The 26,923-nt window shown below is 46.0% G+C and overlaps 1 protein-coding gene across 2 annotated transcripts; it reads left to right on the top strand.

Annotated features, from left to right (window-relative positions):
* Window positions 1-6,332: 6,332 nt before the first annotated feature.
* Window positions 6,333-21,401, top strand: FHIT (fragile histidine triad diadenosine triphosphatase). 2 transcript variants are annotated; one of them, XM_073592761.1, is made up of 3 exons: window positions 6,333-6,521; window positions 6,857-7,112; window positions 17,537-21,401. In XM_073592761.1, exon 3 carries the CDS (start codon window positions 17,636-17,638, stop codon window positions 18,080-18,082), a length of 447 nt encoding a protein of 148 aa, XP_073448862.1. In that variant the 5' UTR covers window positions 6,333-6,521; window positions 6,857-7,112; window positions 17,537-17,635; the 3' UTR covers window positions 18,083-21,401. The 2 variants fall into 2 exon arrangements, with proteins under 2 accessions (XP_073448862.1, XP_073448861.1); XM_073592760.1 differs by lacking the exon at window positions 6,857-7,112.
* Window positions 21,402-26,923: the final 5,522 nt, after the last annotated feature.

Here is a 26,923-nt window from a genome sequence, read left to right as displayed (position 1 = left end):
GCATAGTCTCCCAGACAATGTTGTCCAGTTTTACCTGAGACGGTGCAATAATCCAAGACGCCGGCTCCGGTCCAATCCCCATGGGCCATATAGTGCAATGTCACCTGGTATTTTACATATTTATCTGCTTAATACATTGGCTAGCAAGGTGTTGGCTGCCTTACAGAGCGAAGCCATAAGACAATTAAACCAAGTATCTCTTTAAGCTTTTCTAAATTTTCCTGCTTCTCTGCTAGCTCCCAATCTGTCACTGATAGGCAAACAGGCTACAACACAAATTTTACAGGCACACAGAACATGAGATGTGAATAAAGATTTTTTGCTGGTTATTTAAACTCCTATTATCAACCCATACCTTTTTTGATCTTTGGGTCCTAACAATTTAAATTTATCCATCAAATCCTGACACTTTTACAGTTAGTTTACTATTGAATCCAAACTTCCCTATAAAGCCCTGTGTCCTTAAAGAGGAGTTCCAGTCTCCCACTTGGCACATTAGGAACACAGCAGCCTCATAAGCAGGCACAAAACATTCTTTTACAGAGACTATTCCCCATTGTCAGCGCCAGACGGGTCTCTCATTTACCTATAAAACACTGGTATAGTGACCCTCAGCCCACGGTAACAATAGGAATACAAGAAGTGTAAGAATATCATCACTCCCCACACTATAGGGAGAATCAAAAAATAATTAACTTGTCTCTGCAGTACTGTTGTTTTTTTGTTTTTTTTTTTCAATAAGTTTACAGCATCAACTGAAAGGTTAAACATGAGAAAGGAGAAACTAAACACACAGAAGAAAGTTAGTCTTGTGATCTTTCTAGATCACTTAAGCGCTTACATCGTCGGGCAATCCACCTCCGACGATGACGTCAGGCATTCACCCTCTGACGTTCGGTATACCTCAAATCTTTTTTTTATCTGTCCTGGACAGCGGGTAACGCAATTTTTTACCTTAGACAACGCTCCCAAGTGTCTCTGTCTTCGCACACTGGATTATTAAGATATTATAAAATCAATACTAGTGTCGGCAATTACAACATATTGAACCAGAATCAAACAGAAAGAGAAGAAAGGACTCTTAGAGATAATTAAGAAGTTAATTAAGAAGTTAAATTATCTTACCTCTCAAACACCAGGAGGACTGGATCACGAAGTTCGAAACCAGACAGTGGATCTGGGTCTCAGGCCCCTGCCCCTATTTCACCACTAACGTTGAGTGGGGGGACTTTTAATTCTCAGTGAGCTTTGAGGTCCAATACTCACCAAAGTTTTTGTCGGGACCATCTGACCCAAAATGCACTTATTGGTTCCGGCTCGGAGGACCAAAAATGTTAGGATTACTCTCCTCTTGTGATCAGTCGAACTCCAGATGTATTGAAAAGCAGATAATTTATTTCAGATGTGTCACACAAATGGATGATGCTTAAAAGCCAAAAGATGCAGTAAGAATCAAACAGAGATGCACATCCCCCCTCCTAATACCTACTATAATATAGCTATAATGCTTCTATTGGCTGAGGAAACACAGATAGCGTGCCTGGTACAAAATGGTACTTTATTTTGCTAATTAGTGTTTCCTGTACATTCTTGTTCTACCATATATGGTTAAGCCTAATCATCCTACAACTTACTATGGAGTTAGTTAAAGCAAACGATACAGCAAGTTAATACAACAATGTGCTCAGAAGTCATCTTAAGAAAAGTCTCAGGGTTATTGTTTTTCTAATAGTTTTTCCAATAGTCACACAATAAACATTTAAAACTTTTCTAACACCTAGTTTAAAAGCCCCTCTTTTCGGCCATCTGCACTTCCAGCACCCTTCTCATTTAGGTGCAGTCCGTCCCTTCTATAGAACTGGTGACCGACTGAGAAGTCGGCCCAGTTCTCCAGGAACCCAAACCCCTCCTTACTACACCAGCTGCTCAGCCACTTGTTTACTTCCCTAATCTCCCTCTGCCTTTCTGGTGTGGCTCGAGGTACCGGGAGTATTTCTGAGAATACTACCTTGGAGGTCCTTTTCCTCAATTTAGCTCCTAAGTCCCTAAAATCGTTCTTTAGGATACTCCATCTGCCTCTGACTTTGTCATTGGTACCAACTTGCACCATGACAGCTGGGTCTTCCCCAGTCCCTCCCAGTAATCTGTCCACCAGATCCGTGATGTACCGAACCCGAGTGCCGGTAGACAGGTCTTTGTCACAGATTGACCTCTCTGTCTTTCTAAGAATTGAGTCCCCTACCACCAGAATCCGTCTTTCCTTTCCCTTCACTCCCCCCCCCACTCTCACTGGAGAAGTTCTTCCCCCGGCAGCTAGGGGAGTCCCTCAGCTCCAGCAGTGCTGCTCCCTGACTGGTTTCACCAATGTCACCCAATGGGGCGTATTTATTGGGATGTTCCAGCCCAGGATCGGCCTCCCTGGCACTTTTCCCTCTACCCTTCCTGACTGTAACCCATCTACACTTTTTTAGTGCCCACACCTTTTTGTCTCCATCCGCCTCTGTGCTGGCCCCTGCCAGCACCTTCCGGGTACGGTCCCAGCTCTCCTTTAGTATGGAGGGTCTTCTCAGTGCTGACAGTTGCTTCCCTAGATTCAGAATCTGGGCTTCCAGGGAAACAATGTGCTTACAATTTGCACAGCAGTATTCGCCCTCGATCAGATGAGCAAGGAACGCATACATGCCACAAGATGTACACCGAGCCGCATATCCACACCTGCCGGGCATCGTACCTACTAATTTAATGAGGATTAGGGATTATACCCTGTCCAAATGAACTAAAAACTAGCTTCCTGGCACTAATACTCAACAATACATTACACAGGTACTCACCGCCCACTTGTACTCACAGCCCACATGCATTCGCAGTCCACGTGCACTCGCAGCACTCATGTACTCATTGCCCACGTGCACTCACAATACACAGGTACACACAATACACAGGTACTAACGATCCACACATACTACTCAGATACACACAACACTCAGATACTCACAACACACACAAACTGACACACTCAGGTACTCACAATACACAGGTACTCACAATACCCAGGTACTCCCAACACTCAGGTACGCCCCACACTCACAATACACAGGTACTCACAATACACAGGTACTCACAATACACAGGTACTCACTATACACAGGTACTCACTATACACAGGTACTCACAAGTCTCAGAATACTCCCACAATACACAGGTACGCAACAATACACAGATACTCAACAGCTGCTCAGTCGCTTAGCAACACCCAACAGCTGCTCAGCCACACTCAGGAACTCAGTCTCCTGTCACAGTCCCCTATAGGGTTTGCCTGCACCTTTACTCTCCCCTGGTCTGCCTGTTCCGCTGCCTCTCAGACTGCCTGTTACACACACCCCCCTTTGGTCTGTGGTTTCACTTACCCGCCGCCTCTCCTGACACTCCCGGTATCCGTTCCTGCTACCTGGTTTCTGGTCCTACTGATTTACTGCCCGCCCACTTCTTGTGTCAGTCTCAATTGGTGTCACTGTCCTGGTCACCCCCGCTCATTGTTGAAATGCCGGGCTGTCTCCACTCATGGACCTGGATCTCGAGCCGTCCTTCTCGGTCCCAGTGGGGAAGGGAGGGGTGTCACTGTCCATAGTTCCCCACATTCAGCTCCCCACACTCAGCTCCCCACACCACACTGCTACCCCATCTACCCCCCGCTACTTACCCAGTCCTCAGTGCAGGAGGAGCAGCTGACAGGAGGCTGAGCTGTCATGTTGGGTGTAAGTGTTCTCTGCTATGTAGCATGACAGCCCAGCCTCCTGGCAGCAGCTCCTTCTGCACTGAGGAGGTGCTGTCACTTGGGGCATGCTGTCACTCATAAACAGAATCCTGTTTCTGCTTTTAGAACAAATGACAGTGGTAAGAGCAGGCCTAGTGTTCGAGATGGAGGTACCCAGCACTGCCACGCTCCAGCTGAAAAAAAGCTGTGCTGACAGGAATAAAACTGCAGTCACTCCTGTCAGTGAAAAGCATGGAGAAGGGAGCTGCTAGAGTGTGCCCTCTCCCTTCCGCAGCGCTCAGGGCACATGCCCTTCCTGCCCTGCCCATGTCTCAGTTCTGGTAGGAATGTTGCCACCCTTGCTTGCTCTTTAAATGGAATATGGACCTTGGGATTTGTTGTGTGTATAGAGCAGTGCAGATGACAGCAACTAACACGCATCGCTCATGCAAAAAGGCAGGCATAAAACACAGTAAGAAATTATTTAACCACTTCAGCCCCAGAAGATTTTACTCCCTTCCTGACCAGATTTGGCACTGCGTCGCTTTAATTGACAATTGCGTGGTTGTTTGACGCTGTACCCAAACAGAATTTGCGTCCTTTTTTTCCCACAAATAGAGCTTTCTTTTGGTGGTATTTGATCACCTCCTGCAGTTTTTATTTTTTGCGCTATAAACAAAAAAGAGGGACAATTTTGAAAAAAAAAAACAATATATTTTACTTTTTGCTATAATAAATATCCCCAATTAAAAAAAAAAAAACACATATTTTAGGCCAATATATATTCTTCTACATATTTTTGGTATACAAAATCGCAATAAGCGTATATTGATTGGTTTGCGCAAAAAATATAGCGTCTGCAAACTATGGGAAAGATTTATGGCATTTTTATTATTAATTTTTTTTTTTACTAGTAATGGCGGCAATCTGCGATTTTTAGGGTTACTGCGACATTGCGACAGACAGATTGGAGACATTTGACACTTTTTTGGGATCATTGGCATTTATACAGCGATCAGTGCTATAAAAATGCACTGATTACTGTGTAAATGTCACTGGCAGGGAAGGGGTTAACACTAGGGGGCGATCAAGAGGTTAATTGTGTGTTCCCTCAGTGTGTTCTAACTGTATGGTTATAAGATTGACTAGGAGAGGAGACATATAGTTTTTCCTACTTAGTAAGAACAAACGATATGGCTCCTCTCCTCTGACAGCACAGGGATTTGTGCTGTCAGAGGAGAGATACTCATACGGGATTTCGCCCAGGAGAGCCATTGTGCCGCAGTATGTCTGCATGACATAGTCAGAAATCGGCTAAAGGAGAAGTATAGCCAAAGCTCATTTGGCTGTACTTCTCCTGTGGATCACAGGAGTACAGTCTGTTTTGCACTCCTGTGACTCGTTTTCTGTCGGCTGATGTCACAGGTAAGCTAGGTAAGTATGATTCACAAAAAGAGTAAATCCCATACTTGTTATTAATGGAAAAATAGACAACAGAGTGATTTAGGGGGAGATTTACTAAAACTGGTGCACACACAATCTGGTGCAGCTGTGCATAGTAACCAATCAACTTCTAGGTTTTAGGCCTCATTCACACGAGGCGGACTCCGTTTCCACGAAGCCCGCCAGCTCAGCGGAAGATCAGTCCATTGATCTCCGCTGAGCCGGCGGATGACAGGTCCCTCTCTGCTCACTGAGCGGGGACGGGCTTGTCAGGCGCCGCTGCTGCCTATGGAGGGATCGGATGAAAACGGACAGCATGTCCGTTTTCGTCAGATCTCACCTGATCCGATCTGCCAGCGACGGATCTGGACGTAGGGCCATCCGTCTGCTTTTAGCGGATCGGACCGTGTCGGATGTCAGCGGACATGTCTCTGCTGACATCCGTCGCTCCATAGGCTAACATGGAGCGCCCGTTCAGGTCCGCCGTCAAAACTGACAGGCGGACCTGAACGGTCCGATCGTGTGAAAGGGGCCTTATTGGCAACGTTTAGTTGAACAAGCTGAAGTCAGAAGCAGATTGGTTATTACGTGCAGCTGCACCAGATTCTTTCCACTCCAGTTTTAATAAATCTCCCCCTAAGCCCCCGTTCACTTTGGGGCGATTTGACCTGTCAAATCATATGCCAAAACTCAGCCTATTGCTGGCAACAGCACTGTCTCAGTTGGTTCGACTTTGCATTTTCCAAAAGCACTACTTTTGCCAACTTCTGTGCATGAACCTGTACACGTCTTTCAAATCAGCCCTGAACTCTCACTGAAATGTGGGTTTGAAATTGTGCGAGTTCAGCTGAACTTGAATGATTTCAAACCCATGTTCAGTGTGAACGAGGGCTTAGGAAAGGATTATCTACTGAGGAAGAACCTGCCAAAAGAATCCGTTCTAATCAGATTGTGTGTACAGACATTGTGGCAGTGTGGAACCAACAACACTGTTTTTCATCTGCATGTCATCCAGAGACTGGGGAAAAAGTATATTCAGCATATGTTTGTTGCTGTAATGCCATTTACACTTTATCAATAAAATGAGCACACTATGGACTCAGAAGTATGTTCCTTTAAAGGAAGACGCATGATGGGACGGATGATGTTAACATCACGTGACACAAACCAGGAAGTAGCCTGAGTGTTTGACTGTGTGCAATGTGCAGGGACTGAGCTTGTGTGCAGGTGACTGGGGCACAACAGAACACAAATTCCCAGTGAAGTTTGCTGTATAGTCAGGACAGTAACAGATCCTGAGCGCATTATAACAGGACACTGACAGGTAGGAGAATGAAATCTCTACTGACGCCTTATTTAGACATAGTAGGTTGGCTTTGTGTTGATTTACACAGGGATAGGAACAGAACAAGGTTCACCAAAAAAAAGAGGAATTATGTATGTAAGTTTTACCAATGAACTTCTATTTGATCCCCATTAGTCTGTTAAAGTGGTTGTAAAGGCAGGACATTTTTTTACGTTAATACATTCCTTGCATTGAGGTAAAACATGTCCCAGTATTTGTATCACCCCCTCACCTCCTTTAATACTTACCTGAGGTATATCTCGATCCAGCGTTGTGCCTGAGTGCAGTACTGCTCTCTCTTCCTCTCCTCACAGGGCTCGGTGAGACCAACGGAAGCCATTGGCTCCTGCTGCTGTCAATGAAATCTTGTGAGGGGGTGGTGGCGAGCTGCTCTTTGTGTGCCTATTGATGCACACAGCCTGGCTCAGGAGCAAGTCTGCAGGTGCGACCCCATAGATAGCAGCTTCCTATGGTGGTGCGCTGAGAAGAGGAGGAGCCTAGAGCACCAGTGGGGGAACCCAGAAGAGGAGGTTTGGAGCAGCTCTAAGCGAAACCCTTTGCACAGAGCAGGTAAGTGTACTATGTTTTAAAAAAAAAAAAAATCAAGATTTACAACTGCTTTAAATGAGTAGGCCCAAAGCTCTTTAGCTAAAGTCCGCTGCTGGCTGAGACCATTCAGCTGGTCCAGACACTGGATTGATCCCTACTTTTATGTTGGGATCCACCAAGATACCTGACCTGCTGCTGGGAGACTGAACTAGTCGCTCTTGCCCCCTCCACAGCTAGAGGGGCGGAGCAGAGGGCCCGTGAATGACAATCACCAGCTCTTTTCCCACTGAAGACCGAGAACTGAGCGATCAGCGTTCATTGATTGCTCAGTTCTCAGTCTTCGAGGCAGTGGGGGATGATGCAGCATCGGACTGACGCTTCATCCACCTGGATTAGTATGTATGCTAGTTTTTTTTTCAATTCCCATACTTCTCTTTAATATATAAATATAATATCAAATATGAAATTAATTTTGTTATAGTGGCTAGATCAATTATCTTAAATGCAATAAGCCCTCTCAAGTCACCCCTGGGAAGTTCAGAACATCTCACATTATGTTATAGAGAGCAGGGATGAGCCTAAGCTAATCCACCAGGAAGCAAACAGCCAATCATAGGCAGAGGCATGCCCTGCAGCTGCACATACACATCCCTTGTATGTTTCATCCCTAAGGCTCCATTCATAGCTGCACATTGCGTGTACACAAGTTGCAATGCCATTCCTTGTTAATGGCACCCCAAATGTGGCCACCAAATGGGCAAAGCTCTACGCCTAAAAGCAGGAGCTTCTTTAGCATGTTTAGGGGAGCCCATTCAAATGATGTGCCCTATGTGTCGTGCAGAAAAAAAAAAATGCATTTATGCGACTACTAAATGTGAATGCAGCCTAATGGAGAGGGGGATGTGTTTATTTGTCCTACCACATACCTTGTTCTAGAGTGATAATGATGCTTTTCTATAGATAAAATATGGTGAGTGAGCGTTGTTACCCTAGGACAAAGTGTGTTATTGGCATGATTACTAGATGACAATACAGGTGAAAAAGCCAAAAAAAAAAAGATAGAAGTTCAGCCTAAAACTAACTCTAAATCTACTGGCAGCCACATTCTAAGACTAATCTAACTCTTTAAAGCAAAAATCACTATACATATCTTTTCTGCAGCTGATCCGGTCCCACAATGAACTGTCAGTGGCGGCTTTTCTGTGTAGGTGGGTGCAGAAGAGGCAGCTGACAATGGAAGCCCCATAGTAAGTCTATGGTGTGACGTCACTTCCCAGGCATTTCCCACCCGTTGTCGGCTGTCTCTTCCACACAGCATCTGCCGCTGGAGACTAGGGCTGTGAGATTTTCTAAAAAAAAAAAATCTGCGATGGTCCTGAGGAGCTGCGAGCAGGAGTTTTTAGGCGAAGCCGTGGCTTCGGCCTAGTCTGCGGCGTCCGGCCTCGCGGAATAGGCTGAAGCCGCGGCCTCACATAAAAACTCCTGCCCGCAGCTCCTCAGTACCGGCGCGGTGTCAGCGCTGGTTCTGGGGAGCTGCAGGCAGGAGTTGTTAGGCGAGGCTTAGGCCTAGTCTGCGGCGTCCGGCCTCTTGGACTAGGCCGAAGCCGCGGCCTCACCTAAAAACTCCTGCCCACAGCTCCTCAGTACCGGCGCGGTGTCAGCGCTGGTTCTGGGGAGCTGCAGGCAGGAGTTGTTAGGCGAGGCTTCGGCCTAGTCCACGGCGTCCGGCCTCACGGACTAGGCCGAAGCCGCGGCCTCGCCTAAAAACTCTTGCCTGCGGCTCCTCAGGACCGGTGCAGTGAAAAAAAAAAATCGATTTGCTTAAATTTTTGAACCGATTTGACCTCTCAACTCGATTCAAGATTTAAATCGCTTTTTTTCCCCAGTCCTACTGGAGACTGGACTGGATTGGTTGCAGAAAAAGTATGTATAGCGATTGTTGCTTTATATTTTTATTTTTATATTTTTGACACATTTTTGGTACCATTGGCATTCATACAGCGATCAGTGCTATAAAAATGCACTGATTACTGTATAAATGTCACTGGCAGGGAAGGGGTTAACACTAGGGGTTAACTGTGTTCCCTAGTGTGTGTTGTTTCGAACTGAAGGGGGAGGGGACTGACTAGAGTAAGTGACGGATTGTGGTTCCTAGCTAATAGGAACGCACAATCTGTCACTCCTCTCAGAACAGGGAAGTGTGTGTTTACACACACTTGTCCCTGTTCTGTCTCTCCTGCTGGTGATCGCTCATGGCCGGCGGTCATCGTGACCGTCGGCTACGAGCATCGGCACACCCGCTGTGCAGTGGGCGATCGCGTGCCTGCTATCCCGATCCTGCGAGCCAACCTATAGCTACACCGATTTGCGGGATCGTGCCGACCTGCCGCAGTAAAATGACGGCAGCCGGTCGGCAAGCGGTTAAACCATTACATCAAAAGACTGATAGGATGCAAGATCAGGGGCGGATCCAGGGGGGGGCAACAGGGCAATTGCACCCCCGAGAAAATATTGAAGACTGAGGCTGAGCGCGCCCCGGGTAACCAGATCTGCGGCCATTCTAAGCATGAATTAAGGCTTAGAAACCTCGGGACTGCACTCTCCACCCCCTGTACCTCCCCCTGCAGTTCTTCAGCCTCTCTCCTGCAGGCTGCTGTTTGAGTGGGCGGGATGGGGATGTGCCTTTTCCCCGAGATCACGCTCGTCTGGAAGAGGGAAATGTGTGCAGCTGCTGAGCAGAGAGAGCCGTGTGAAAGTTCCTGGAGGTGAGCTCTGCTGCTAGCACCACATTGTGGATTTGTTTACAGGCACCTCTATGCTGAGTCTGCTGAGTTACTGCAGCTTAGCTTAGCATAGAGGTGCTGTTAGATGACAAATGAGATCTTCATCTTCTTTTCATGACAAGTGAGAAATTGAACTCATTAAAAGATTATGACTGCCCCCTGGTGTATGCCCTCCTGATTCCCCCCCAGTGTATCTGTGTATGCCCTCCTGACCCCCCCCCCAGTGTATCAGTGTATGCCCTCCTGATCCCCCCCCCCCAGTGTATCAGTGTATGCCCTCCTGATTCCCCCCCCCCCCCCCCGTGTATCAGTGTATGCCCTCCTGATTCCCCCCCCAGTGTATCAGTGTATGCCCTCCTGATTCCCCCCCCCCCCCCAGTGTATCAGTGTATGCCCTCCTGATCCCCCCCCTCCCCAGTGTATCAGTGTACGCCCTCCTGATTCTCCCCCCCCCCCCCAGTGTATCTGTGTATGCCCTCCTGATCCCACCCCCCCAGTGTATCTGTGTATGCCCTCCTGATTCCCCCCCCCCAGTCTATCTGTGTATGCCCTCCTGATTCCCCCCCCCCAGTCTATCTGTGTATGCCCTCCTGATCCCCCCCCCCCCAGTGTATCTGTGTATGCCCTCCTGATCCCCCCCCCCAGTGTATCTGTGTACGCCCTCCTGATTCCCCCCCCCCCCCCAGTGTATCAGTGTATGCCCTCCTGATCCCCCCCCATCTGTGTATGCCCTCCTGATCCCCCCCCCCCCGGTGTATCTGTGTATGCCCTCCTGTCCCCCCCCCCCCAGTGTATCTGTGTATGCCCTCCTGATTCTCCCCCCCAGTGTATCAGTGTATGCCCTCCTGATTCTCCCCCCCAGTGTATCAGTGTATGCCCTCCTGATTCTCCCCCCCAGTGTATCTGTGTATGCCCTCCTGATCCCCCCCCCCCCCCAATGTATCAGTGTACGCCCTCCTGATTCTCCCCCCCCCCCAGTGTATCTGTGTATGCCCTCCTGATTCCCCCCCCCCCAGTGTATCAGTGTATGCCCTCCTGATTTCCCCCCCCAGTGTATCAGTGTATGCCCTCCTGATCCCCCCCAGTGTATCTGTGTATTCCCTCCTGATCCCCCCCCCCCCCCAGTGTATCTGTGTATTCCCTCCTGATCCCACCCCCCCCAGTGTATCTGTGTATTCCCTCCTGATCCCCCCCCCCCCCCCCAGTGTATCTGTGTATGCCCTCCTGATCCCCCCCAGTGTATCTGTGTATGCCCTCCTGATTCCCCCCCCCCCAGTGTATCTGTGTATGCCCTCCTGATTCCCCCCCCGCCCCCAGTGTATCAGTGTACGCCCTCCTGATCCCCTCCCCCAGTGTATCTGTGTACGCCCTCCTGATCCCCCTCCCCCAGTGTATCTGTGTATGCCCTCCTGATTCCCCCTCCCCCAGTGTATCTGTGTATGCCTTCCTGATCCCCCCCAGTGTATCTGTGTATGCCTTCCTGATCCCCCCCCCCCCCAGTGTATCTGTGTATGCCCTCCTCATCCCCCCCCCCCATGTATCAGTGTACGCCCTCCTGATTCCCCCCCCCACCCAGTGTATCTGTGTATGCCCTCCTGATCCCCTCCCCCCCCAGTGTATCTGTGTATGCCCTCCTGATTCTCCCCCCCCCCCCCAGTGTATCTGTGTATGCCCTCCTGATTCTCCCCCCCAGTGTATCAGTGTATGCCCTCCTGATTCTCCCCCCCAGTGTATCAGTGTATGCCCTCCTGATTCTCCCCCCCAGTGTATCTGTGTATGCCCTCCTGATCCCCCCCCCCCCCAATGTATCAGTGTATGCCCTCCTGATTCCCCCCCCCCCAGTGTATCTGTGTATGCCCTCCTGATTCCCCCCCCCCCAGTGTATCAGTGTATGCCCTCCTGATTTCCCCCCCCCAGTGTATCAGTGTATGCCCTCCTGATCCCCCCCAGTGTATCTGTGTATTCCCTCCTGATCCCCCCCCCCCAGTGTATCTGTGTATTCCCTCCTGATCCCACCCCCCCCCAGTGTATCTGTGTATTCCCTCCTGATCCCCCCCCCCCAGTGTATCTGTGTATGCCCTCCTGATCCCCCCCAGTGTATCTGTGTATGCCCTCCTGATTCCCCCCCCCCAGTGTATCTGTGTATGCCCTCCTGATTCCCCCCCACCCCCAGTGTATCAGTGTACGCCCTCCTGATCCCCTCCCCCAGTGTATCTGTGTACGCCCTCCTGATCCCCCTCCCCCAGTGTATCTGTGTATGCCCTCCTGATTCCCCCTCCCCCAGTGTATCTGTGTATGCCTTCCTGATCCCCCCCAGTGTATCTGTGTATGCCTTCCTGATCCCCCCCCCCCAGTGTATCTGTGTATGCCCTCCTCATCCCCCCCCCCCATGTATCAGTGTACGCCCTCCTGATTCCCCCCCCCACCCAGTGTATCTGTGTATGCCCTCCTGATCCCCTCCCCCCCCAGTGTATCTGTGTATGCCCTCCTGATTCTCCCCCCCCCCCAGTGTATCAGTGTATGCCCTCCTGATTCCCCCCAGTGTATCAGTGTATGCCCTCCTGATCCCCCCCCCCCCCCAGTGTATCAGTGTATGCCCTCCTGATCCCCCCCCCAGTGTATCAGTGTATGCCCTCCTGATCCCCCCCCCAGTGTATCAGTGTATGCCCTCCTGATCCACCCCCCCCCCCCCAGTGTATCAGTGTGTGCCCTCCTGATTCCCCCCCCCCCCCCCCCAGTGTATCTGTGTATGCCCTCCTGATCCCCCCCCCCCAGTGTATCTGTGTATGCCCCCCTGATTCCCCCCCCCCCCAGTGTATCTGTGTATGCCCTCCTGATTCCCCCCCCCCCCAGTGTATCTGTGTATGCCCTCCTGATCCCCCCCCCCCAGTGTATCTGTGTATGCCCTCCTGACCTTTAACCACTTCAGCCCCAGAAGGATTTGCCCCCTTCCTGACCAGGCCATTTTTTGCAGTACTTCACTGCATCGCTTTAACTGACAATTGCATGGTCGTGTAATGTGGTACCCAAACAAAATGTATGTCCTTTTTTCCCACAAATAGAGCTTTCTTTTGGTGGCATTTGATCACCCCTGCGGTTTTTATTTCTTATGCTATAAACAAAAAGAATGACAATTTTTGAAAAAAAAACATAATATTTTGTACTTTTTGCTATAATATCCCCCCAAAAAAGTAAACAAATTTCTTCATTAATTTAGGCCAATATGTATTCTTCTACATATTTTTGGTAAAAAAAACCCCGCAATAGGCATATATTGATTGGTTTGAGCAAAAGTTATAGCGTCTACAAAATAGGGAATCTATTTATGTCATTTTTATTATTATTTTTTTTTTACTAGTAATGGCGGTGATTGCGAGATTGCGGCGGACAGATCAGACACTTTTGACACTATTTTGGAACCATTGACATTTATACAGCGATCAGAGCTAAAAGTAACCACTGATTACTGTATAAATGTCACTGGCGGGGAAGGGGTTAACACTAGGGGACGATCAAGGGGTTAACTGTGTTCCCTAGGTGTGTTCTAACTGTAGGGGGGATGGGACTGACATGGGGAGGAGACCAATCGGTGTTCATATTTAGTATAAACACACGATCTGTTGCCTCTCCCCTGAGAGAACCGGGATTTGTGTGTTTACACACACACATCCCCATTCTTGGATTGTGACGAGCTATCGCCGGTGCCCAGTGGACATCGCGCCCGCCGGGCACAATCAACGGCTCCGGGGACACGCTGTGGGTGCGCGCCTGCTATGGCGTCTTAAAGAGCCGACATATAGCTATGGCGATTTGTGCAGCTGTGCCAACCTGCCGCAGTATAACTGCGGCGACTGGTCGACAAGCGGTTAAAATTAAATGGTCCCTGGGCAAACATTTTTCAAAATTAGTTTACTGCGGCAGATCAGACAGTGATTGTGATTGGCAGTCAGAGTTTACAGCACACATTATGGCTCACTGATTATTTGCTAGAGATTACAGTGAATCATTTCTGCTTGCCGATTGGTTGCCAGAGGTTACGGCTCACTGATTAGTTGCTAGAGGTTACAGCTCATCATTTCTGCTTGCTGAGTGGTTGCTAGAGGTTACTACACATCATTACTGCTCACTGATTCGTTGCTAGAGGTTATTGCACATTATTACTGTTCACTGATTGGTAGTTATAGATTACTGCTTATCATTACCGCTTACTGATTGGTTGCTAGAGATTACAGCAGTGTGAAAAAATACCAGCCATCCTGGGATACAGATGAAGAAAAAAATCTGTTAGGCGTGCTGGGAGAGTAGTGGGCATGACCAGATTGAGTATAAGAATGGCTAAGCCCCCATTCACATTGACGCAACTTGTTGACCTGTCACATGACAAGTCGCACCCTATTGCCAGCAATGGCCATGTTCAAATGCCGCACCTATCTGAAAGAGTTCCTGCACATCTTTTGGTAATTTCAGGTGCAACTTGCATAGACATCTGTACATGAAGCCGCACTGATATCTTTCAAGCCACACCTGAAATTTTAATTGTGCGATTTCTGATGAAGTTGCATGCTTTAAAAGCCGCAGTCAATCTGAATGGAGATGATTAAACAGAACCAACCCTTTACCACCTACCTCTGAATGAATATAGCAGCTGCATCATTGACTACACATTGCCCTGACATCAATGCTTGGCTTCACGTCCCCGTTAAACTTTCCCATTGATGTCACAGTTGCCGCAGCCACAAGCCAAATGCACTGTCAGAGACTGCAGATGGATTACAGGAGATAATCAAAGACTGCGGATAGATTACAGGAGACAACCAATGACTGTGGATAGATAAGAGGAAATAATCAGAGAATGCGGATAGATTTAAGCAGATAACCAGTGACTGCGGATGGATTACAGGAGATAAGCAGAGACTGCGAATGGACTACAGGAGATAAGCAGAGACTGCGGATGGACTAAAGGAGATAAGCAGAGATTGCGGATGGACTACAAGAGATAAGCAGAGACTGCAGATGGACTACAGGAGATGAGCAGAGACTGCGGATGGACTACAGGAGATGAGCAGAGACTGCGGATGGACTACAGGAGATGAGCAGAGACTGCGGATGGACTACAGGAGATGAGCAGAGACTGCGGATGGACTACAGGAGATGAGCAGAGACTGCGGATGGACTACAGGAGATGAGCAGAGACTGCGGATGGACTACAGGAGATGAGCAGAGACTGCGGATGGACTACAGGAGATGAGCAGAGACTGCGGATGGACTACAGGAGATGAGCAGAGACTGCGGATGGACTACAGGAGATGAGCAGAGACTGCGGATGGACTACAGGAGATGAGCAGAGACTGCGGATGGACTACAGGAGATGAGCAGAGACTGCGGATGGACTACAGGAGATGAGCAGAGACTGCGGATGGACTACAGGAGATGAGCAGAGACTGCGGATGGACTACAGGAGATGAGCAGAGACTGCGGATGGACTACAGGAGATGATCAAGTAGCTATTTTTAAAATGTTACCTTTTCAGCAATGCACAGCTATACGGGGGGGGGGGGCTTAAACGACAATGTAAGGGAGGGTTTAGCATAACAGTGAATCTACAGGCACTTTATATGGGAGGAAACACCTACCTGGCCAGCCAGGCTCACCTCCTGCTCCCAGTGGGCTGGGGGAGGCGGTCCCACTGGGTTTCTCTGCTCCGAGCCTCCGAGCACATACAGGCTGCATGGGGTGGGGCGGGGCAGGGCAGGCTCAGAGCATCAGTGGAGCTCCCGGCCCCGCCTCTCCCTCCTGACAGAACCTCCTGACAGAGCCTCCCTCAGCCTAATCCGAGCCAAATAGCCTGGGCCAGCGTGCCCCAGTGGTTGGACGGTGTAATAGCATGCCAGGCTCAGGCAGCACACAACAGTGTGTCTGTGAGTTAGTGCCGAGTGCGGCGATGGCGGCGCAACTGGTGTCACTAGTTAGAGCACACATAGCTACTTCTTCTGCAATCTGCACTGACGCTCTGGGGGGGTTCAACCCCCAGCCCTCCCCCTTATCTACGTCCCTGCCAACAGGTAAGCCTTATTATAGGCTTACCTGTAGGTAAAAGTGGTGTGTAAGAGTTTACAACCATTTTAAGTGTAAATGTGAGATCTGAGGTCTCTTTGACCCCAGATCTCACATTTAAGAGGTTCTGTCATGCTTTTTTTCTATTACCGGGGATGTTTACATTCCTTTTAATAGGAATAAAAGTGACCCAAATTTTTTTTTTTTGAAATGGACAGTGTAAAAAAAAAAGTAAAATAAATAAGATAAAATTATTTTTAAAGCGCCCTGTCCCGTCGAGTTTGTGCGCAGAGGCGAACGCATACATATGTCGCACCCGCATTTGAAAACGGTGTTCAAACCACACATGTGAGGTACCACCGTGATTGTTAGAGTGAGAGCAATAATTTTAGCAAAAGACTTCCTCTGTAACTCAAAACTGGTAACCTGTAGAATTTTTTAAACATTGCCTATGAAGATTTTTAAGGGTCAAAGTTTGTCGCTATTCCGCGAAGAGACGCAAATTTGAAGCATGACATGTTGGGTATCAGTTTACTCGGCGTAACATCATATTTTACATTTAAAAAAAAAAATGGGCTAACTTTACTGTTTTCTTATTTTTTCTTAACAGTGTGTATGTTCTAAGGAATTTTCTAGCAAAAAAACTGATTTAAACAACGGATCTCAAAAAGAGGCTTGGTCTATAAGTAGTTAAAGTGATTGTAAGGGTTTTTTTTTTTTTAAATAACAAACATATACTTACCTCCACTGTGCAGCTCGTTTTGCGCAGAGTGGCCCCAAACCTCGTCTTCTGGGGTCCTCCGGCGGCTCTCGCGGCTCCCCCCCACATCAGATAACCCCTAGGAGAGGTGCACTCCCAGGGGGTTACCTTGCGGGCACGCACCCGAGTCCAGCATTTGCATCCGTAGACACGAATGCCGGACTCGGCCCCGCCCCCCAGCGCTCGCGTCATTGGATTTGATTGACAGCAGTGGGAGCCAATGGATGCACTGCTATCAAGCTATCCAATCAAGAGCCGGGACCCTCTGGAGAGGGGAAGAGCACGTCTCCGCCGAGGGAATTACAGGGCTCAGGTAAGTAAAATGGGGCTGGGGGGCTGGTCACTGCCCGGTGTTTTTTCACCTTAATGCACAGGATGCATTAGGGTGAAAAAATAGGAGAGTTTACAACCACTTTAAGGATGTTAAGACAGAAAGAAAATGTGCTAAAACTCAGATTAGGCTATCCATCCAAAATTTCGGACTTAAGCCTGCCATACATGGATCGAAGTTCCGCAGGGACCGGACGAAATTCGATCCATGTATGAGTGGGATGACATATCAAATTGGGTACAAGCAGCCTATATTTTCTTTTACCTTCAATTACTGACATCGGCTATATCCACTAGCAGCAATCATTGTGTTCTACTGGCCCGGAAGGCTCCTAGTGCCCCCCCAACTCAACACTGTGGTGGAAGGAAAGAAAATCAAATCATCTATGAGCTGCCTTAAATGATGCAGTGTACGATGGGTGACATTTATAACTAATTTGTGCACTTATGCATAAAAAAAAGGTTTACCTTCATTTTTGTGATATCAATATATCTGCTAATAATTCTTTGTTTTGCAGATTTTGAATTGCTAAAATTAATTGTGTATCTGGAAACATCAACTGTGCTTCATCACCACATCACCGCTAAAAAAGATACACTTGAAAAATAGAAATATAATGTCCTTGGGGTTTGGTAAACATCTCATTAAACCATCAGTTATCTTCTTGAAGACTGAATTGTCCTTTGCCTTTGTGAATAGAAAGCCAGTGGTACCTGGGCATGTACTGGTTTGTCCCCTACGACCTGCAGAACGTTTTAGGGACCTGTGGCCTGAAGAAGTTGGTGACCTTTTTAACTCGGTACAAAGAGTTTCGAATGTCGTGGAGACCCACTTTGGTGGCACCTCTTTAACCATTTCAATCCAGGATGGTCCAGATGCCGGACAGACTGTCAATCATGTTCATGTGCACATTCTACCCAGAAAACCTGGAGATTTTGAAAGAAATGATAAAGTTTATGAAATTTTGCAAGAACATGACAAGGAAAGAGAGGACTGCCCAGACAAATGGAGAACAGAAGAAGACATGGAAAGAGAGGCTGCATCACTTAGAAAATATTTTTAAGCCTTTTAGGCATATTCCTGTTCTAAACTTAAAAAAAACGTGAGAGAGGTAGTGGTGGGATAGGTAGATTTTCTTTTTTTATAAAATGGTGTAGCGCTTGATGTATCAATATTATAAATGCATGTGCAAACCAAAATTTCAAATAAAACACTTTGTCCCACTCCCGCTCTTATTCGTCATACTGATTATAATGCATGTGTCCAACCTTAATTATAAACGCATGTGCAAACCAAAATATAAAAATAAAATTGTGAAATATTTAATCCCACACTCTCATGTGCTCTTTCGCACTGTACCCATAATACGACCTCAAAACTTCAAAAGTTGAATCATAAGTGCATGTAAATCAAATAAAAATTTAGAGTCTCTTAATTTCAAACTCTGTGTGAAAACACTAAACTCCCAGTCCAATTGAAATCTCAAAACACCCAGTGTCCTTCTTTATAGGGAACTTCCAAGATTATTAATCCTTATATATGTGCTGTGTTCCCCATCAGAGGTGCTCTCACCTTACTTGTAGGACCCTACATATTATGTATGGTTAAATGCACTTTGTGTCCTTTTTTAGACAAAATGATAGACCTCTAATCTCTTCCAGATATTCAGCTGAAGGGTGTAACAATCATTTGATTAATATTCTTGGAAGTTCCTTATAATTGGGGCGGCACAGTGGTGTAGTGAGTAGCACTCTCGCCTAGCAGTAAGAAGGGTCGCTGGTTCGAATCCCGACCACGACCCTACCTGCCTGGAGCTTGCAGGTTCTCCCAGTGTCTGCGTGGGTTTCCTCCGGGTACTCCAGCTTCCCCCCACACTCCAAAGACATGCTGATAGGTTAATTGGATCCTGTCCAAATTGGCCCTAGTATGTATGAATGTGACTTAGGGACCTTAGACTGTAAGCTCCTTGAGGGTGTAGGGACTGATGTGAATGTATAATGTATATGTATAGCGCTGCGTAAATTGACAGCACTATATAAGTACCTGAAATAAATAAAATAAAAATAAAGTAAGACACAAAGTGGGTCTCCGCGACATTTGAAATTGTCTGTAAAAATTCACAATTTTATTTTCATATTTTGGTTTGCACATGCGTTTATAATGATTGTGGTTGTGCACATGCATTTATAGTGAGATTGACATAAGTGCAGGTGTGGGACAAAGTGTTTCACTATTTTATTTCAAATTTTGGTTTGCACATGTGTTTATAATATTGATACATAAAGCGATACACCATTTTATAAATAACTTGTTTGTTACACGCTGTTTATGAGAGTGTGGGAAAGACAAGCCACAAGGGTACTGCTGCTCTCTACAAATCCTTGGGGTGGCAGGAACACATCTAGACAAAAACGCAAAAAAGAGAGCGCAAAGCCACTCCAGTGTAACTCCGCTTTATTAAGGTAGCAGTAAAAACACTTCAATGGTCAAACACATTTTGTATGAAGAGTGATTCAGCATAAAAACACTCCACTGTAGCTGTAACAAGGGAGGGGAGCCGTGGACGTGTTGTCATGTCAACCTTGTGGCGCCAGCTCTCCTCCCGTCTCCCACTCGTGTGGGTTAGTGTATGGAGCGCAGTGCTGGTGTTCTGCCAAAACAGCCAATTCGCTAAAATATCCAAACACGTCACTTGCAGCATTAATTGCAGATTTTGACGACTTGACAGCGTATACACTACGGTACACAATATAATGAGTGGACATTGTTAGTCCGCCCGTTAGTATAACCAACATGGCTGCCTCCAATGCAGTGACAACCTTTTACTCCTTAGCTGTCAAAACAACCAACTTGTCATGTACTGAAGTGTATACGCTGCCGGTGTTCTGTGAAAACAGCCAAGTCGTCAAAACCTGCAATTACTGCTGCTGGAGAGTCACCGGAAGTGACGTGGTTGGAGATTTTGGCGAGTTGGCTGTTTTGGCAGAACACGGGCCGGATCAGACGCATGCGCGGTAGGATCCACACGCCATGTGTGGTTGTCAGCAGTCTCGGATGTGCTGCCAGGATCCGGGCAGCCAGTATAAGCATCCACGGCTCCCCTCCCTTGTCGGAATCTTACGGTGGTGGTCAGGAGAGCGGCCACAGTGGAGTTTGACCATTGAAGTGTTTTTATTGCTACCTTAATAAAGCCGAGTTTGTGTTTTTTTTGTCTATTTGATATCATAGCAGCTAACAATTTTTTGTATAGGTAGATGTTCACTTTGTTCTTTCAGTAAGTAACATGTTGATACATTTTAACCAATTGCCGACCAGCCGCCGTCATTATACAGCGGCAGGTCGGCTCGTTCCGGAGAATCGCAGTACTAGTACGTCAGCTTCTTTAAGAGTCATAGCAGGCACGTGCACACATGAGGAAACACAGTTAACCCCTTGCTTGCCCCCTAATGTTAACCCCTTCCCTGCCAGTGACATTTACACAGTAATCTGTGCATTTTTATAGCACTGATTGCTGTATAATTGTCAGTATCCCCAAAAAAGTGTCCGATCTGTCCGCCGCAATGTCGAAGTCCCGCTAAAAATCGAAGATCTCTCCCATTACTAAAAAAAAAAATAACAATCCCATATTTTGTAGACGCTATATTTTTTGCACAAACCAATAAATATACGCTTATTGCGATTTTTATTTTATTTGTTTTACCAAAAATATGTAGAAAAATACATATTGGCTTAAACTGATGAAGAAATTTTGTGTTTTTTTTTTTTAATTTTTTTGGATATTTATTATAGTAAAAAATATTGTGTTTTTTTCAAAATTGTCGCTCTTTTTTTGTTTATAGTGCAAAAAATAAAAACCGCAGAGGTGATCATATACCACCAAAAGAAAGCTCTTTTTGTGGGGGAAAAAAAGGACTTTTTTTTTGTTTGGGGAAACGTTGCAAGACCGGGCAATTGTCAGTTAAAGCAACGCAGTGCCGTATCGCAAAAAACGGCCCGATCATTAAGGGAGCAAATCCTTCCAGTCCTTAAGTGGTTAAAGACCTTTTTTTAAAGACCAATTTTAGTTTTTTGTGCCTTTTATGCTTTCTTTGAATTATTAAGGTAACACGGTAAGGTTTGATTATTGGATCATTAGGTAGAACAGTCTCAATAAACATTAAAGATAAACCCTGCTAGGCTTGGGTTAAATAATGCTACCTGGCTTATTTTTACAGTCCATTACATTGCTCTCTACAGTGGTCATTGCCGAGACTGTTCGTTTAGCTGTAGATCTTTGTTATATGTTCCGTATAGCTATGCGATAGGCCATGTATGTAATTTGATGCTTTGTTGTCTGGCAATAAAAATTCTTAAAAGGGGGAAAATAATAGACCCCACTGTCCTTGTGTTCTTTTTTTTAGGATGCTGCCTGTATATTCATCAGAAGTGTTATGGCTTAACAAACACACATCAGCACTGTGCAAAAGTTTTAGGCTGGTGTGAAGTAGAGCTGCACGATTAATCATTAAGAATCGTAATCGCGATCTTTTTCCCTTCTCGATCCTCAAAACAGAATGTCACGATTCTTTCTAACAAGTGCAGAGAATTCTCACAGCTGGAAAAAATAAAATAAAAATCCAGGCAGCCTGCCAACTTTAATCATAACACGCCTGCCAAGTTTAACCATTTAAAGACCAAACCTTTTCTGACATTTGCTGCTTGCAAGTAAAAATCTTTTTCTGCTAGAAAATTACTTGGCGCACCCAAACATGATATATTCTTTTTAGCAGAGACCCTAGAGAATGGTGGTTGTTGCAATATTTTATGTCACACCGTATTTGCGCAGCAGTCTTTTAAACGCAATTGCAAAAAATACACTTTAATCAATTAAAAAAAAATCTAAACAGTAAAGTTATCCCAATTTTTTGTACACTGCGAGAATCGTGAGCTTTATTTTAAGCAAAAAAATTGTGATTCTCATTTTAGCCAAAATCGTGCAGTTCTAGTGTGAAGGAATGCTGTAAAGTAAGAATGCTTTAAAAAAATTATAGTATAATTGTTTCTATAATTTTACAAAATGCAAAGGGAGTGAACAGAAGAAAAATCTAAATCAAATCAATATTTGGTGTGACTACCCTTCTTACACCTGACTCAAATCCTACACAATCCCTGACTTTGTGCAAGTGTACAAAGTGTGCAGGTGTATGATTAACCAAATTTACCAAGCAGGTGCCAATGATCATCAATTTCTTGAGTGGGTTGGAACACAGTCATTACCTGAAACAAACAAATGCTGTATAGGTTGCTTAAAATTGGGCGAGGAACAGCCAAACTCTGCTGCTAAGGGGAGGTTGTGGAAGACAGTTTCATGTCACAGGTCAAACACCATGGCAAGACTGAGCAGAGCAACAAGACACAAGGTAGTTCTACTGCATCAGTAAATTCTCTCCCAGGTAAAGCTTTCAATGCAGATTGGGGATTCAATATGTGCTGTTTAAGCTCTTGTGAAGAAGCACAAAGAGACCGACAACATTGAGGACCATAAATACAGTGAAAGCCCATGGCTGATTCGTGTTGTTGACATCATCGCAGCTCTGGCCAATCACAGCGCCAGAGCCCGCGATACCCGGAAATAATTCTGGGAGACATGTCGCCGGGCAGAGCAGTGTGCCGAGACTGCTGCGGGGGCTTCGATCTAAAGTGACTTCTTTATAATGAGCTACTATGCAATGCATACTAGCCCATTATGCCTTTGTCTTGCAGGTGTTTTTTTTTGTTTTATTTATTTATTTTTTTTTCTAGGGTTTACAACCACTTTAATGTTAATTGAGAGCATTTAGTTCCACTTTAACATACATTCATATTTCTACAACACCAACCGGAACATTTACACAGTAATGGAAGGAATTTCCGACAACAAATGTTCGATGGGAGCTTGTTGTCGGAAATTCCGACCGTGTGTGGGCTCCATCGGACATTTTCTGTCGGAATTTCCGCCAAACAAAATTTGAGATCTGGATCTTAAATTTTCCGACAACAAAATCCGTTCTCGTAAATTCCAATCGTGTGTTTACAATTCCGATGCACAAAGTTCCACGCATGCTCTGAATCAATTACGAGATGGAAGTGCTCGGTCTGGTAAAACTAGCATTCATAATGGAGATAGCACATTCGTCACGCTGCAAATTTTTTAATCTTTTAAATGCAGCGCATTCTTTTCTTCTTTAGAATGCTAGAATAATGAAGTTGTTTTGCTGCTGATAGAGGTCTGAAAAAATTATTTCTTTATTATTTCTTGTGATCTCATGAATAATTTTTTTTTTGTCAGATCCCTATAATAATGTTTAGAATTTTTGTTTATAGTGTTTTTTTTATATCCAGATCTTTTTTTTTTTTTTTTTTGTGATCTCCATAATTTTTTTTCGTTTTGTGTCAAGTTACCACAACACTATTATTATCTTGTATTTTTGAACCTCAAAGAGGTTGGTTGGTGTTGGTGTCCCTTGTTAATTTGACATTGTATTTTTGAAACGTACCTGCCTACTCGCAAACAAACTGTCCTTTTTGAAGTAAAACACATAGGCACGTATCTGTGAAAAAGAAATAACCATTTATTGTAAAGAAATCGTGTCGTCGGACGGGATGAGTGAGCGTGTGTGAGTGAGTGCTCCACCCCCCTCCGTGTTCCCAGGCTGATCTCACAAGCAATCAGCTGAACTGCAGACCAGCGCGTGTGTGCTCTACCCCCTCGCTGTTCCCGGGCTGAGTTCACAAGCAACCAGCTGAACTACCGACCAGTGTGTATGAGGGAGTGCTCCACCATCCTCCTCGTTCCCGGCCTGATTCCACAAGCAACCAGCTGAGCGGCTGCCCAGCTGAATATGACAACTCACAGACAAGCCGCACTACAGCCAGCAGGAAGGGGACGGAGCTCAATGGATGGCATCCGAGCCTACTTGTCACGCCATACCCCCGAGCACGGAGAGGGACGACAAGCAGGGAGACAGGACGCAAGGAAGCGCAGTGGAGCTAACGCCACCGGTGGCATGGAGAGAATGAAGCGGGGGATCCTGACGAAGAAACCTGATACCCAGGCGACAGGAGAAGGTCCCGCAGTGTACGGTAGGAGACCGTACACTGCTCCCCGGGTGGTGGACGGAGCCCCAGGAAGAATGGGGAGGAAGTGGGGGCCAAGGAACAGGGTCAATTAAACCCCGGAGTAGGAAACCCATTAGCGGACATTGACAAACAGGATTCACCAACACAGGACCAAGGTGTATTGGACCATTTGGAGGCTAATGGGGGGACATTAGAGGCCATACAAGATACAGAGACTTTGTTGGCGACAGGAGGGGAAGCTCCAGCTTCTAATATAGATTAAATTCCAAACAGCAGCAGAAGCGGACCCCGGTCAGAGCCTGCCTGAATATAATCAGGCTTTAATGTTTTACCAGATGAGCCTCAAAAACGGGGACAGGAGGTCTCAGGGATCGAATGGACAGAAGGCGGACTCGGAGAGGGACATCTGGGAACTATTGAGGGCCCTCCCCACCAAAAATGACATTCAACAACTAATTAACGCAGTGGAACAGTCATGCTTGCAAGCAGTGGAAAGTTTAAAGGAGGACATTAGGGATCTGGGGCATAGAGTAGAGAAAGTGGAAAACGAACAAGAGACCATAGTACATGCAGTGGCGGACGTTCAAGACACCATTAAAAAGTATGAGGAGATATTAAATTCTTACAGGGATCAGTTGGATGATTACGAAAACAGGGACAGAAGACAGAACATTCGTATAAAAGGACTGCCTGAATCAATTCCAACATTAGAATTAGTCCCAATAATACAAAAAATTTTCAGACAGATTATGGGGGACCAAGCACCGGAAGCCATAGATATAGACCGGATACACCGGGTTCCATCCCACAGTACAAAGGCTGAGACATCTTCCAAAAAATTTCTTCCAGTATTAGTAATACCACTCTGTAGCTATTTCAATTCAATTAATGCTTCTAATCCACTATCGCCAGAAGCCCTTTTGGCGTACATAACGGTATTGCCAAAAGGGGGGAAAGACCCCCAAATCTGTGAAAACTACAGGCCTATCTCTCTACTCAACTCGGATATCAAACTGTTAGCAAAGATCCTGGCCTTGAGGCTTCAAGAGTATATTGGAGACTTAGTTCATCCGGACCAGACGGGGTTCATGAAGGGACGTGAGGCGAGGGATAACACTATTTGTGCGCTTCACGTTCTCCATTGGACGTGGTCTGGCCCGGATAGGGCCCCGAGGATCATGCTGTCAATGGATGCCGAAAAGGCGTTTGACAGGGTGATTTGGGGCTTATGAGAGAAGTATTGAGGAGGGTAGGCCTGGGGGAAACGAATGATGGGATGGATTATGTCTTTGTATGCAGAACCAAGAGCAAGGATCAAGGTAAACGGCACATTGTCAGACTGCTTCAACATACGAAATGGCACGAGGCAAGGGTGCCCGTTATCTCCTTTAATATTTGCGATAACAATGGAGCCATTCTTACGTAAAATTAGGAATAATAGAGAGATAACTGGGACGTGCATTGGCCCTGTGGAACATAAGGTAGCAGCATATGCGGACAATCTCCTTTTTTTTTTCTCTTCGCTCCACAGACTCCTATAGCTGCACTTATGGTGGAAGTACAAAAATTTGGTACTGTATCTAATTTTAAAATTAATTTTAAGAAGTCGATTATCCTTCCTAGTCATGTTCCGGCAGCAATGGAAAGGTCATTGAGACATACATACCCATTTGTCTGGAACAGAGAGTCTTTGGTGTACTTGGGGGTACATATTAGCGCAGACCAGAAACTATTATATGAACTTAACTACAGCTCACTACTGAAAGAGATAACAGAAGATTTAAAAAAATGGAAGGGCCAATATTTAACTTGGTTTGGGAGAATTAGTGCCATAAAAATGAGTATATTACCCAGAATAATTTATATACTGCATACTGTACCAATTAAGATATCGGAGACCCTCTTCAAACAAATGCGTAGGTTGTTCATGGCCTTTGTATGGAATGATAAAAGACCTAGATTGGCCTATGATATCTTGCGAAGGAATAAGGATGAGGGGGGCCTGGGACTACCAGATATTATATATACATTATACTATAAGGCCATGACCCTAGTTCGGATTCTGAATTGGTGCCATGACGCACAGAAAAATGGGTTCAAGTAGAAATGTCAATGGCAGGGAGAAATCTGGCAGGAGCACCTTAGATTCAAAGCTCACTAAGAGGGCTTTCCCAGTGGGCATCACCGTTAACACTGAACTCGCTGGAAATGTGGGATAGGTTTAATAGGAGAGGTAAATATGCTCCCCAGGTATCCCCTCTGGCTCCTCTGGAGGGATTCCTTTGGTTCCCTCCGGGGGAGGAGACGGGGTATCTGGGGGCATGGGGTCTGGATGGGGACACCACGTGTGGCAAGTTTGCCCCGTGTGGAGTCCTATTACCTTTGACAGAAATGGTGTCAAGACTTGGGACGATACATCTGGCAGAGTGGAAATATCAAATGATGAGTTTTTTTAATAAAATAAAGCCCTTATTAAGATCTACAAATTCACTCACTATGTTTGAAAGGCAATGTGTACAAATGTCAGTATCTAAACACATGCTATCACAAATGTATAGAGTGATTCCCAGTGGGCAGGAAGGGACATTTCCATATTTTGTAAGGGAATGGGAGAGGGAACTGGACCAGGTATTGACAAACACATTAAAAAGATGATCTTATTAACGTTTACCACATCCATAAGTTCAAAGGTGCAAGAAATGGCATATAAGTTTCTGGCAAGATGGTACAGGACTCCAATTAAACTAGCACAAATGTTTCCAACAATAAGTGATAGGTGCTGGAGAGGTTGTGGACAGAGGGGTAC

The sequence above is a fragment of the Aquarana catesbeiana genome, linkage group LG07 (assembly GCF_042186555.1).
Source record: "Aquarana catesbeiana isolate 2022-GZ linkage group LG07, ASM4218655v1, whole genome shotgun sequence".
NCBI classification, from domain to species: Eukaryota; Metazoa; Chordata; class Amphibia; order Anura; family Ranidae; genus Aquarana; species Aquarana catesbeiana.
This window is presented reverse-complemented; position numbering and strand designations above follow the sequence as displayed.